This window comes from Peromyscus leucopus, unplaced genomic scaffold, assembly GCF_004664715.2.
Source record: "Peromyscus leucopus breed LL Stock unplaced genomic scaffold, UCI_PerLeu_2.1 scaffold_1787, whole genome shotgun sequence".
NCBI classification, from domain to species: Eukaryota; Metazoa; Chordata; class Mammalia; order Rodentia; family Cricetidae; genus Peromyscus; species Peromyscus leucopus.
The window spans coordinates 1163-12472 of NW_023504982.1; the positions used below are offsets into that span (position 1 = coordinate 1163).

At 39.7% G+C, this 11310-nt stretch overlaps 1 protein-coding gene across 1 annotated transcript; it reads right to left on the reverse strand.

Moving 5' to 3' along the window:
* Positions 1-1271: 1271 nt before the first annotated feature.
* Positions 1272-6917, reverse strand: LOC114689432 (cytochrome P450 2C55-like). The gene is made up of 4 exons (XM_028863719.2): positions 6870-6917; positions 5841-6003; positions 5516-5665; positions 1272-1603 (listed from the first exon to the last, which is right to left on the reverse strand). The coding sequence occupies exons 1-4, from the start codon at positions 6915-6917 to the stop codon at positions 1383-1385; spliced, it is 582 nt and encodes a 193-aa protein (XP_028719552.2). The 3' UTR covers positions 1272-1382.
* Between the last annotated feature and the right edge of the window lie 4393 nt (positions 6918-11310).

Genomic DNA, 11310 nt, shown 5'->3' on the forward strand with positions numbered 1-11310 from the left:
GTAGGTGAGCTTCAAGCCATGGGGAGACTCTGTCCCTAAAACAAGGTAGAGATCCTGAGGAAGCTTGTCCTCCAAACTCCATATATATGCATACATACACATATGTACATGTACCACATACATGTACACAAAAACAAAATAACTTTAAAATATGATAAAGTGCCAGGGTGTGGAACTCCTTTAATCCCTGCAGTCAGGAAGCAGAGACTGGCAGATCTCTGTGAGATTGAGGCCAGCCTGGTCTACAGAGCTAGTTCCAGGACAGCCTGGGCTACATAGAAAAACCCTGTCTTGAGAAACCAAAGTAAAAATAAAATAAAATATGATAAAGCAAAACTATTTCTAAAGAAGAAGAGTAGCACAGGGGTTGGAGGAAGAAGAATGACATACTGAAGTGACTTCTTTCTGGATTCTTGAAGCTTGGAGATAGAGTGTGTCAGGAGCCAGGGGTCAAATGAACATGTGGACTATTATCTTTGCCACAGTTTTGCTGCTATGGAGCCTATATTGAACACGAAGCTAAGCCCACAAGAGCCTTCTTACTTCAATCGCTTCCCTTCTTTGCACAGCAGAGGCCTCTGCTGGCTGCAGTTAGCCATACAGTCTGCCATCTGAGTTGGCTCTCTCTCACCCTTTTGAGACTTTGTCTTCTTGAGAGTTGGAGAGTCCGTGCCAGCATGTCCTAAATCCTGCCTGGAAGATAACTGCATGGTTGTACAAAATAATTCAACACAGAGTGTATAAACATTTACCCATAAAATGCTGAGTTGGGTTTCTTAATGTTGAACTATTCACAAGAACTAAGAAATGGAACCAGTTTAAATACCCATGCAGGTTCTATTCCTAGTACCCACATGGTGGCTCACAACTTTCTGTTAATACCAGTTAGGGGGGATCTGATGCCCTTTTCTGGCCTCTGTGGGCACCAGGCAAACATGTGATGCATAGAAAGGTATGCAGGCACAATCCATATATATTTAAAAAAAGAAAGAAAAGGGAGTGTAGAAAGGCTTTGTGGTATTTTGTCTGCCCTCATCCCACCTGTGTCCTTGGCTTGATAGAGGCCTTGACAATGGTACCTTGTAAATAGTAGTAAAAAGTAAAAAGTGGCCTCTGTGGCTTCCTTTTGTCATTGCTGTGTTGAGGATCAAACCCAGAGCCTTGTGCACACTACACAAGCTTTCTAAACTAAGAATTCTCTTCAGCCTCTCCCTTTATTTTTCCTTCACCTACTTTAAGCCTCCTGAATAACTAAAGTGGGGGGATGGGAGGAGGGGGGAGGAAGGGTAACAGAAACTGATTCTGCTTTCCAACAAAATTCTTTATACCAAGCTTTGAGGTGAATGCCTAGAAATTAGACACATTGAACTAAAGTGAAAGTTTTAATTTGTTAGAGAAATAAAGATAAATGATTTGCTGTGAAGAAAACATCTTTGTCTCACCTGCATCCATGGGGAGTTAAAAATTTTAAAGTTTTCATTTAATTTCTCCATCAAGTTAAGAAAATTCTCATCTTTATAATCAAAACGATTGTGGAAAATAACTGAGCAGATCACGTTGGAGGGAGCACAGCTCAGGATGAAGGTGGGATCACAGAGTGAGCCTGAAGGATTGGAAACATTTTAAAATACCATTAAAACATACATGTAAAGTCTTTATCTTTGGACTAAAAAAACCAATAATAATTTTAGAATCTCTAGGGAAGTATTGGCACAAAAATTAGCATATTTGCAAGAACTTCCACATACTTCCAATTAGCATATTACTTCTTTTTTGAAATCCTAGCTTGCTTAATAATCATTAGCTAAATCTTTAACATCTGCTCCCTGTGGAAAATCACTCTTTGGGTACACATTCTAAGTTAAGTTCTAAGAAAACACATGACCACTTTTAAAAACACATAAAAATTCAAGTTTTCAGTGTAGAATTTCATCTCTTTGAAGTTTCTACACAATTAAGGAAGAAAACACCAATCCAGAAACATTTTCTTTCCAAGGAATAGCCGAAGGAGTTGTGTCCACAGCCAGCAGAGAAAGCCAAGGAGAAAAAGTTTACAGGAAATGCATGCGTTCATCAGAGTAAATTTAAATAAGCAGAAATACTCATATCAAACAAAAACCAACCACCAATTCTCAGAGATTTTTTGCCTAAAATAAAAGTGAAATTAAAAAGTCATTTCAAATGTAAATCCAAATGGGGCAAACACAGAGTTTACATTAGCAAATGAAATCCTTTAATTTCTTCATTTCAATATTAAAAAGAAAATATATAGTTTTTTGTTTTTTGTGTTTTTTTTTTTTTTTTTGAAATAGTGTTCCTAGTCACCAGGTATATCAGTTTAATTTATTTAGATAAAGTCTACCCTCTACTGGAATCCTGGACTATTATCCTATGTAGCCATCAACAGAGTGTATGGTTTTTTTTTAACTTGTTAATCATTTGAGTCAATTTGGTCATAAGAAATAAAAGCAGAAGAAATATTTATTTTGCACTGGTATATTTAACTACAACGCTGACGATTCAGTCAGTGTCGAGTCGCAATCTGTAATCCCTGCCCCTCAAAACAAGAGAAAGGCAAGCTTGAGGACAAACTGGTCTGCAGAGTGAGATGCTGTCTCAAAACCAGGTTTTAACTGAATCACCAATAAGCTTTATGTGTAAGAGTCCTGAAATTCACACCATAGATGTCATGAAATGTGCATAATGAGTGAAAAGTATGTAAAGAAAGGAGATGGAATTGAAAACTATAGAAACCTGTATAATTAACAGATGTGATGTCAGACTCCTTTTCAGGTAAAACACCAAGATATTCAGCTTTTTACTAAAAATAAATAAATAAAATAAAGGAGGTAAGGAAGGAAGAAAAAGGGGAAACTCTTACTTTGTCTTGGAAGATAAGGAATAATTTAAATTTAAATTATTAATTTAAGTCAGTCACGGTGGCATACACCTTTATTCCCAGCACACCGGAAGCAAAGCAGGTAGATCTCTGTGAGTTTGAGGCCAGCCTGGTCTACATACTGAGTTCTAGGACAGGCAGAGTACAGGATGAGACCCTGACTTGGAAAAAAAAAAAAAAAAAAAAAAAAAGATTTGTGTGTGTATGCATTTTAGACTGAAAAAAAAAATCTAATTTCTGGTGCTGGAGAGTGACCTCAGCAGTTAAGGGCATTGACTACCCTTCCAGAGGACCTGGGAGCTCACAACCATAAACAACTCTAGTTCCAGGGGAACCATGTCTTCTGGAGGCATGGCACACTTGTGGTACACAGACATGCATACAGTCAAGACACCCATATATATAAAGTAAAACTGAAAATAAATAAATCTCAATAAATTTTTTGATCTGATTTCTAATCTATTCTTACATTTAGGAAAGATAATTAAAATTCCAAGTAACTTGGAATACAAGCTGAAAAACTAGATTCACCTTGACAAGCATCTCATGAGTAGAGCTAGCATCGGGGTTAAATAATTATCATAAAAGTTCCAAGCCAAAATTCTAGTGGTTTACAATGCACCCAGAGCTTCCTTTTTATTCAGATATGGTGAGGACAACAAATCCGATGAGAACCATAGGATAGACTGGTGGTTACAGTGCCCAAGAGCAAACAAACCACCTCACACAGGGTCCCTCAGGGACAGTATCGGGGCTGGTCTGCAGAAGAGCTCAGAGAGGTCAGGAAACCCCGTTACTGTAGAGGGCACAAAGGCCTTGCACACACAGATAAGCGCTGGGGAAACCAGCAAAGTTAAACACACAGCTTACCTCTTCGTTGGAATGAGGTGCATAGCTGCTCTTCCTGGGATGCCAGGAGGAATGTAGTTTTACAACCTGGAGATCCTTTGCTGTCTGGTGAGACAGGCTCTGTTCTCCCAGAATTTACGTTTTTACATATCCCAGACCTTTCCCCCTAAATCTTGAGCATTGTTTTTAGACCATAAAAACCCACTCTCAACTGAGTGATATAATATGTGCTTTACAACAGCCTAAGTGACTTCTCTGTTATCTTAAGGCCAGGCCAGTCCTAACACCCACAGCATTATGTTTATTTCAGTCAAACTCCCTAGACCCTAAATCTTGGGCACTATCTCTGGGTCAATAGTATCCATTCTTGGGAAAGAAGCCAAAAGTACTTTGTAAGGAATCTCAATGTAAGTTGTTGTGTACTTGGGACTGAGTTAATTGTTACCCGAATACTTTTTTCCAAAATTGTGCTGTACTTAAATACAGCTAAAGTAAACTGATCTGGGCCAGACTCTAGAAGTCTTGGTCTAGAGCTGGTTACAATAAAATTGGACTGAGCCAAATTTTACTCTAGTCTCTCTGTGGATAGTTTTGTTTGCTTGCTTGTTTGTTTTTTTCCTGCCCGCTGTAAAGCCTGCAGGGCATTAGGACATTCACAGGAGGAAGGCATGGAGCAGGGTGGGAACACTGAGTGAGCCTCATTGATAGAGTAGTCCCAGAGGCATCTGAACCATAAGGATGCTCTTAGGGATCCCATACCATGCTGTGGGGTGACCTGGGGCAAAGAAAACACAGTACTGTCATTTGAGAATTTGATAAAGAAAACATTTGGAGAATGGGCTGTGATTAGGCTCCTTTAAAAATCAAAGGCATGTTTTCTATGTCTAGGAAATAGCTAAGCCTGGGAGTGGAGGTTCCTCTCTAGATCTGGAAGGCATCTATGAATCAAAGGTTGTAAAATACAGAAAATTAAAACATGGCTAACAAGCATATAACAAAGGATAGACTTTAACTTACAATTAGGGGAAAGTAGGGTAGAGTTGACAGTAGTTAAAATAGGTTAAATAAATAATTTCATGCATGTTACATATTAGCAGAATTCCATCATAGCACACATTTACACAAGAGATATGGAATAGCATAGCAAATAGTGATTAACATCAAATAACCACTGATAGTTTTTAAATAGTTTTAAGCAGCCCTTTGTTTACAGAGTAAACATAACTGATGAAAGTAGCACCCAAAGATGCCTAAGGAAAAGAAAATTTAAAATGCCATAAATATCATTATTGACAGAAGTTGCAGGCATGGGTCTTGAGGCAAATCTGTGTCACTAAAGCTGACCAATCAGATATGAACCACCTCAATGACAAAACACGTCACTTCCTCCTATTCCATGAAAATATGATGGGCTCATTCATACCATGTACTCTGGACAAATATTCTCCAAGGAAATATTCTAAATAATAAAGTCATAATTACACTTACAGGAAAATATTACCCCATGTGAATTCTTTTATGAAGCTCAAAACTTTCTAACTTCATGATGTTCAAGTTTGAAAACAAGCTGGGGCAGAATGGGATTAGATGAGGATTATGACCACACTGTATGCACAGTCAGTGTGTACAGACATTAGGACAGATAAGCAAAGCTCTGTCTTTGGGCATTAGCGTGGGAGCTAACAACCACTGCCCAGGAGTAGTTGGCTACCACAGCAGTGTTGAAAAGAGTGTCAATAAACAAGAGTCAGGGAAACAGGTACGCACCATTTGTTTTTCTCAACTCTTCCACGAGGCACCGCGCTTCCTCTTGAATGCGATCCTCGATGCTCCTCTTCCCCATCCCAAAATTCCTCAAAGTCATAAGTGAGAAGCGCCGGAGCTCCTTCCACGTTGTTCCATTACTGAAAATGACTCCTACCAGAACAGGAAATGGAAACTAGAAGGGAGACCCCAGACGAGGAAGAGGAACTGGCCTCTGACAGCCACTTGGCTCCCTGCTCAAGGAGCTTTTCCTATCTCATCCCCATCACCCCTGCCCAGCATAAGCATGCATGAACATACATGCACATATGTGCTCATGCACACTTACCAAGGCCGTTATTCATTCTTTCGACAACTGGGGAGCTACCCCTTCCTGAAAACTCCTCTCCAAGGTCATCCAGAACTTCCTTTACTGCTTCGTATCCATGCACCACCACAGAAGGCTTCTTGCCAAAATACAGAGTGAACACAGGGCCATAGACTTTTGAGAACTGGAAATAAAAAAGAAAATGTGTATAGCAGCAGAAGAATCTAGAAGATCTAGGCTGATATTGGTGTCTTACTGTAGCATGAATCTTAAAAGTTCTTATTAATAAAAACAAACCTGGTGCCAGGTATTGAGGTGAATGCTGGAAGATCAGAGAAGCAGAACAAGCCACAGCTTCCTCACTTCGCAAATTCCTCAGCTGATCCTGTTTCCTCAGACTGGAAGCCTCTGAGTCCTCACCCAGAATGAATCTCAGCTGAACTGCTGCTCAAAAGCCTAAAACCTTTACCAGGCTCTAGTTCCTGGTCCTCACACCTTATATACCTTTCTGCTTTCTGCCCTTACTTCCTGGAATTAAAGGCATGAGTCACCATGCCAGGCTGTTTCCAGTGTGGCTTTGAACTCACAGAGATCCGGATGGATCTCTGCCTCCAGAAGGCTAGAATTAAAGGTGTGAGTGCCACCATTTTCTGGCCTCTATGTCTGTCTAATGGCTGTTCTGTTCTCTGACACCAGATAAGTTTATTGGGGTGCACAATATATTGGGGAGCACAATATCACCACATCTTACTCTCCACATTTGTAGTTTGCCAACCACAAAATTAAATTTAGTTGGATTCAATACATAAAAAGCTGTTTGTTATCACTTTCAAGTACAACACAAGTCTAGTTTACCAGGAGATCACCAGGCAAATAATGTGCAACCTGTCAGAAGTGTGACACTTTGAAATAAGTTTATCTGTGGGTTAACAAATAAAGAGAGTAATGCTGAAAAAAAAATTCAAATTCATTTTAGTTTTCCATGGGTAAAAACTCAAGACTCAAGATTTGACTCCTGCTCAGTGGATCTCTTTTAGTTGAGCAACTAACCAGTTCCCAGTGTCCACATTGAAACAAATACTCAACTATGAAGGACATCACTTCAGGACTCTGCTGGGCTCTTCCCACAGGGTCTGACTCAGGCACCCTGTGATAAATACTGGAAGCCTTCCATCTTAAAACTCTCCCTAGATGAGTGTGATGCCAGGAGGTTTGTAACCCTGACATTACTGACTGATGACGGATAACAATAGTGCCCGCAAATGCGGTATCCCAGAGAAGGACAATATCTTCCACGTTGCTCATTCATAGGTCACAGCAGCTTTACACAGAGTCCAGAAACGCTGATGTCCCCTGCTGTGGATATCACTCTATATAAATAAAACACTGATGGCCAGTGACCAGGCAGGAAGTATAGGCGGGACAAAGAGAGAGGAGAATTGTTGCTGGAGGGCTTCTCTCCAGGTTCCACCAAACCCCGCAGTCCCACAATCCACGTATAAAATAATCACTCAGACACTTATATTACTTATAAACTGTATGGCCATGGCAGGCTTCTTGCTAACTGTTCTTATATCTTAAATTAACCCATTTCTATAAATCTATACCTTGCCACGTGGCTGGTGGCTTACCGGCATCTTTACATGCTGCTTGTCCTCACGGTGGCTGCAGTGTCTCTCCCCCTTCTTCCTGTTTCCCCAATTCTCCTCTCTCCTTGTCCTGCCTATACTTCCTGTCTGGTCACTGGCCATCAGTGTTTTATTTATATAGAATGATATCCATAGCAGTTCCCCTTTTCTTCTTTTTTTTTAAAAAAGGAAGGTTTTAACTTTAACATGGTAAAATTACATTTAACAAAACAATTATCGAGCAAGAATTACAGTTACAATATTAAAGATGTCCTATCTATCTTATATTTGTGAGTTTAAGGTTTTATATCTAACTTATCTTTTATCATAACTGAGGAAATTACAACTATCTAGTCTTCAACCACATCAAAGACCTCAGAAGGATATAATGGTACCTGAGAAATGGTGGATGGATGCAAGCAACTTTAGGGAATCTTGCAAGAGTAGACCAAGACAGCTTGCAGCCTGGACAGTCACCTAATGTTTCTCAGCATTGTTGGTGCATTCAAATTGGCTACAGGCCTAGAGTATCTGACAGACCATTTTCAGAAGCAGGAATTCTGAAAGACCATCTTACCCTGTCTTGGCAGAGTACAATGGTCGCTTTCCTTGTGTCCCGCTTGTCCAGGAAGGACAGCATTGCATTTGTACTGTCAGCCGTCAAGGCAAGAGCAGGTCTTTGCCCAGTAGGCCATTTTGTGCCAAAAAGACAAACTTCCAAATGGAAATGTCTTAGAAGCCCAACATTCTCTCGGGATCAAATGGTGCAGCCAGGAGCAATTGTGTCTCACGTCAACAGAATTCTAAGTTATTTAAATGCCATATTCTCTAGGTCTATGAAGTGTTTGAAGATTACCTATCTATCTGAAATATATCTATGTATACCTAGAAGACTTAACTAACATGGCTACAAATATGATTATCATAGATGACTAATTATTAATCTATTTTTTAATTATCCATTACAATTTTAAATGAGTTACATAAACATAATACCTCAAACAAGAATAGAAATATATATATACAGTATAACAAAATTAACTTCAAGTTTGTATCAATAAACTAAAATTTATACCAATGTAAAACATTTTAAACATAAACTAAAATCTATACCAATGTAAAACCTTTTAAATAAGTTGTTCTTTAAAAGTAGTTCATTAATCTACCCTTTTATCTTATCATCTCTATATCCTCCTATATATCTATATCATATCCCCTTTTCTTTTTAGAAAGAGATCACATTTATAATCAATCTGTTTTAAATAAAAATATTGTTTTTTCTCTATCCCACACCAGAGGGCTCTTCTGATTTGGCACACAAGAATCTCTTAGCCATTTTTTAAAAGCAGTATGTCTGGGTTTAGAGAGGGAGTGAGCCAATTCCACCTCTAAAGCCAGCTTGGTATATTTGGGAATTTGGGCGTAGCATCTCTTACTACTTCCTGCTGGAGGGGGGCGCTGTATCTTATGGGGACGCAAAGAAAATTTTAGGCCTATGGGATAGTCCTTGAGGCTGTATTGTGGGAGCCAGTTGCCTTGAAACCGTTCTGGATGTTTGGATCATTCTGGCCATTCGCGTGTCATCATCTTAGATACTTTCATGGCGGTCCTTGGCTCGAGTGTCGAAGAGCCATCCTACTGCTAGATCTTCCTAATGCTGGAGTACACAATAAACTCCTAGCAGGCCTCTGGCCTCTTCCTGTGGAAACAAAAGACATGATCACTCTTCTTTCCCAAACGTATAACAGAATACTCCTTATATCCCAATACATTTTGAAGCCTCAACTGTACCTTTAAACATCACAATTTGGAGGACATAACACTGTTAACAGCCATTTACAAATCAATATGTTTTTTTCTTTATAGTATATGGACATATCAACAACTAACATTTAATCCCAGTATTCTCTGTGCTATAGCAATCATTACGCTCGTCTTTCATTACCTTTTACTGCCATTTTTTTCCTAAAACAAGATTCTATATTTTAAGATACTATTTCCTGGTATCTATGATAATGTGTTATTCTCTATTTTTCTTGTCTTTACCAGACCTACCGTGCTTACCATTCTTCACATTATGGGGGTTAATACTTAAACACACCTCAATTAGTCTCATTTGAATTCCTAGTCTTATTGGATCTAATTAAGCCGCTCAGATTACATAAGCACGCGGGAAACACGCCCATCTGTGGCTGCTTCACACGCGAGCGTCACGCCACTCTTCAGCGATTACTACATGGCCGGATGTCGGTACGAGTTCCCGATCCCTCCCTAAGAACCTCTCGGCTGATCTAGTTCCCATGCCGAAGTCTTCAGATGAAGAGTAGGTCTACGCCTTTCTTATTACAAAGGCAGGCGTGTAGCCAAAAAACCTTCTTATTCTTTTTCTTAATACTAGATAAAGACCTAAACCTCTATTAACACAAGTCGTGTCAATGGTTATGCCGCGCGTGGAAGACACCCTCAATTATACTGCCCAATTCACTGTCTGGTACCAAACGCACAGGCCTAGAGAATTAACGAACATCCCCGCCCAGTGTTCCAACACCCTGCCGTTTTCTATTCGCATGCCGTTCTCTCTTTAAGACTCTCCCAGTATGAGACAAGAGATAGCAAGCTAGCGAATCCTACTCTCTGTGTTATTTTCTGGCTCGAGTTCTATGATGAATTGTCTTATTTAAACAGTTCTCAAGATTTAAGGTTGGAAACTCAAGCGTTGATGCGGAGCTCATACGTCGTGCTGAGAGCGGGTTCTGGCCAACGTTCCCACCAAACCTCGGCGTAACGTAACCCACCAATCCAACGTAAAAACTAATCACTCAAGACCCTTATATTATACTCTATAAACTAGAATCAGCGGCCGTTAGGGCAGATTCTATCGATAACTGTTCTTATATCCTTACACGTGAGCTAGGTGCCTTGACCAGGCACATCTTTTTTTACCCATATTTGACTGACCTTGTCCTCACTGGATGGCTGCAGGTCTTTCTCCCCCTTCTTCCTGTTTCCCCTAATTCTCCTACTCTCCCATGTCCCATCATAATACTCCTAGAAGTACTAGGTCCATGGCCATCAGTGTTTTATCTTATATAGAGAATGATATCCATAGACAGAGAATTGGGGAAACAGGCGAAGGAGGAGAGACATTCTGCAGCCCACCAGAGATTAGCAGCATTGTAAACGATGCGGAATAAGCCCGCCAGAACCATGTGTGGGCAATGGAATTATATTATAGAATTTATCTAGCAAAAATCGGCCCGGTCTCGTCAATTACAAGAATATAAGAAACAGTTAGCAAGATAGAGGACACACGCCACAACTGAGCCAATACCAGGATATACAATATTAATATAAGCGTACTGAAGCATAAATCAGAGTGATTATTTTAAATGAATATAACCGTGGAAAACCTATATGTGGGACTGCGTAAGGTATTGAGAGAATGGACAGCCACCATCCTGTTCACGGAGGAGAGAAAAAGCACCAGCCAACGCAACCGAGTCACCATCTGATAGAACTGCCATCTCACAACGTAGATATCCATAGTGCAATCATACACAAATTACCTGTTTTTTAATTGATCTTCCGTATGAGCATACATCATATCTCCCAATCAGGCTATCACGAACAAATACAACTCATTCTTTTGAAGGAAAACTTCAACACTAATTACTACAATTAGATATCGGCAGTAAATGACCAATTATGCTCAAAAGCAACACAATAATCCAACTTACTTTTTATCCTTTCCACATCACAAAAAACGTCAATATAGAACACAAAACGGTCCATCGGAAACAGAGAAAAATGATAAGCTGTTAATCTGCTATATGGACTTTATCTGACACATGTAATAAAAATTC

Coding starts and splice junctions, on each gene's coding strand:
- LOC114689432 (XM_028863719.2), bottom strand. CDS start 6,917: ATGTCCTTCATAGTTGAGTATTTGTTTCAATGTGGACACTGGGAACTG. Junction 6,004..6,869: donor AATGTGGACACTGGGAACTG/GTTAGTTGCTCA, acceptor TTTTATTTCCAG/TTCTCAAAAGTCTATGGCCC. Junction 5,666..5,840: donor AAGAATGAATAACGGCCTTG/GTAAGTGTGCAT, acceptor CTGTTCTGGTAG/GAGTCATTTTCAGTAATGGA.